Genomic DNA, 2,500 nt, shown 5'->3' with positions numbered 1-2,500 from the left:
AGCGGTGAAGCAGCAGCAGCAGCAACAGCAGCAACAGCAGCAACAGCAGCAGCAACGACTATGGAACAGCATGGAAATATTAATGATGCAGCAGCAGAAGCATTGACAGCAGCAGTAGAGGCAGCAGGAGCTGCTGCTGCTGCTGCTGCTGCTGCTGCTCATCCTGCTGCAGCAGGGGACGACACCGCTGACGACGTAGCAGCGCTTCTAGCAGCAGCAACAGCAGCAGAAGCAGCACAACATACCCGGACTCATCTGCTGCTGTCTCCAGTGCAGCAAAGACGACAGCAGCAGCAACAGCAACAGCAGCAGCAGCAGCCGCAGCCGCTGCTGCTGCTGTCTACAGAACACGAAGGGTTGCGTAAAGATGCATGTGACGGCAGCAAGGAAATGGCAGAAGCAGCAGCAACAGCAGCAGCAACAGAAACAGCAGCAGCAGCAACAACAAGTTGCCCTCCTGCTGCTGTTGCAGCAACACCAGAACCTGCAGCAGATTCACCACCTGCCATAGAGACTGCAGCAGAGGCAGCAGCAGCAACAGAAGCAGCAGCAGCAACAACTGTAGCAACACAAGCAGCAGCTGCAACTTCAGCAGGAGCAGCAGCAGCAGAAGCACCCATAATGGAGGCGCCTGCAGCAGCAGCAGCAGCAGCAGAACCTCAGGCAGCTGCAGCAGCAGAAACTGATTCAGCAGGTGCAGCAAGTGTTGCACAAGCAGAGCTTGCTGCTGCAGCAGTCGTGATGGGAGAGCCCACAGCGGCAGCAGCAGCAGCAGCAGCAGCAGCATCTGCTGCTGCGCCACAGATGCCTGGAGGACGACAGGCAACACCGTCAGCAACAACAGCAACTACAGCAGCAGGTTTAGCAGCAGCAGCAGCAACACCTGCAGCAGGAAGCACTGCAGCAGCAAAACCTGCTGCTTCGCAGGTAATACAAGCAGCAGCCAGAACAGCAGCAACAGCAGCAGCACCCTCTGCTGCTGCAGAAACGGAAGCAGCAGCAGCAGCAGCAGCAGCACCAACAGCAGCAGCAGAAACAGCAACAGCAACAGCTTGTACTACGCCCGATGCACCATCTGCTAGGGAGCAGCAACTGCAGCAGCAGCAAATGCTGCTACTGCAGCAGATCGAACAACTGCAGCAGCAGCACCGCCTCCTGCAGCTGCAGCAGCAACAGCAACAGCAGAAACTGCAGCAACAACAGCAACTGCCGCAGCAAGATCAGCAACAGCAACAAGTGCAGCTCACCCAGCAGCAGCTGCCGCCGCAGCAGCAGGTGCAGCAACAGCAGGTGCAGCAGCAGCAGCAAGAAGAGCAGCAGCATGTAACATATCCTGCTGCTGTATTAGAGGAAGCTATTGCAGTTGCTGCTGCCACAAATCCACCAACAGCTGCTGCACCCGTTGCTGCTGCTGTTGCTGCTGCTCCTGCTGCTCCTGCTCCTGCTGCTGAAGAAGCAGCAGCTGCTGCAGTGCAGCAGCAATGCTCTCCCGTTGCAGCAGCAGAAGCAGCTGCGCCTCCACGCTGCTTAGCAGCAACGCAAACTGCAGCAGCAACTGCAGCAGCTGCAGCCACGCCAGCAGCAACACCAGCAGCAGCAGCGACTGCAGCAGCAACACCAGCAGCAGCTGCAGATACCTTGCATGCGTCTGCATGTGTCCCTGATATTGCTGCTGCACCTGCTGCTATTGCTGCACCTGCTGCTGCTGCACCTGCAGCAGCTTTATCGGGCACTGAGCAGCAAGGAGCAGCTGCAACAGCAGCAGCAACACCAACAGCAGCAGCAGCAGCATTAGCTAGAGACGCAGCAGCAGATGTGCAGACACAGCAAGCAGCTGCAGCTCCAGCTGCTGCAGCACCTTCTGCTGCAGTGCTTTCTGCTGCAGCGCCTGCTGCTGCTTCACCTGCTGCTACTTCACCTGCTGCTGCTGCACTTGTCGTTGCTGCACTTGCTGCTGCTGCAGTTGCTGCTGCAGCACATACTGCTGCAGCAAAGCCAGAAGGTTCAGCAGCAAAAGCTGCAGCGGAAGGAGTTGGAGAGGAGCAGGCTGCAGTACCTGCTGTTGCTGCTGCTGCACCAGCAGCAGCAATAGCAGCAGCAGCAGCAGGATCTGCCCCGACTGCTGCAGCACCTCCAGTACCTGTTGCTGTTGCTGCAGCAGCTGCAGCTACATCTTCGCCTGTTGCTGCTGCTGCAGCACCTCCTGCTGCTGCTGTAGCACCTGTTGCTCCACCTACTGCACTTGTTGCTGCAGCAGCAGCAGCGCCTGTTCCTGTTGCTGCAGTAGCTGCTGCTCCAGTTGCTGCAGCAGCAGCAGCGCCTGTTCCTGTTGCTGCAGTAGCTGCTGCTCCAGTTGCTGCAGCAGCACCTGCTGCTGTTGCTGCATCATCTGCTGTTACTACTCCAAAGGAGAACGCATGTGACAACATACCTGTCTCTGCTGCTGCAGCAGCAGCAGCAAGTGCAGCAGCAACAGCAGCAGCAGCAGCAAATGTGGCCA

The 2,500-nt window shown here is 57.8% G+C and overlaps 1 protein-coding gene across 1 annotated transcript in view; it reads left to right on the top strand.

Moving 5' to 3' along the window:
• EMWEY_00034070 (hypothetical protein, conserved) overlaps positions 1-2,500 on the top strand; it is a gene marked incomplete at both ends in the record, with an annotated part of 3,913 nt that overhangs the window by 99 nt on the left and 1,314 nt on the right. Inside the window, one exon of the mRNA XM_013481916.1 lies at positions 1-2,500. This exon is cut by the window's left edge and continues 99 nt beyond it; it is cut by the window's right edge and continues 723 nt beyond it. Within this exon, the coding sequence (XP_013337370.1) occupies positions 1-2,500 (2,500 nt within the window).

This window comes from Eimeria maxima, genomic scaffold (genome assembly GCF_000499605.1).
Source record: "Eimeria maxima Weybridge genomic scaffold, Emw_scaff462, whole genome shotgun sequence".
NCBI lineage: Eukaryota > Apicomplexa > Conoidasida > Eucoccidiorida > Eimeriidae > Eimeria > Eimeria maxima.
This window is presented reverse-complemented; position numbering and strand designations above follow the sequence as displayed.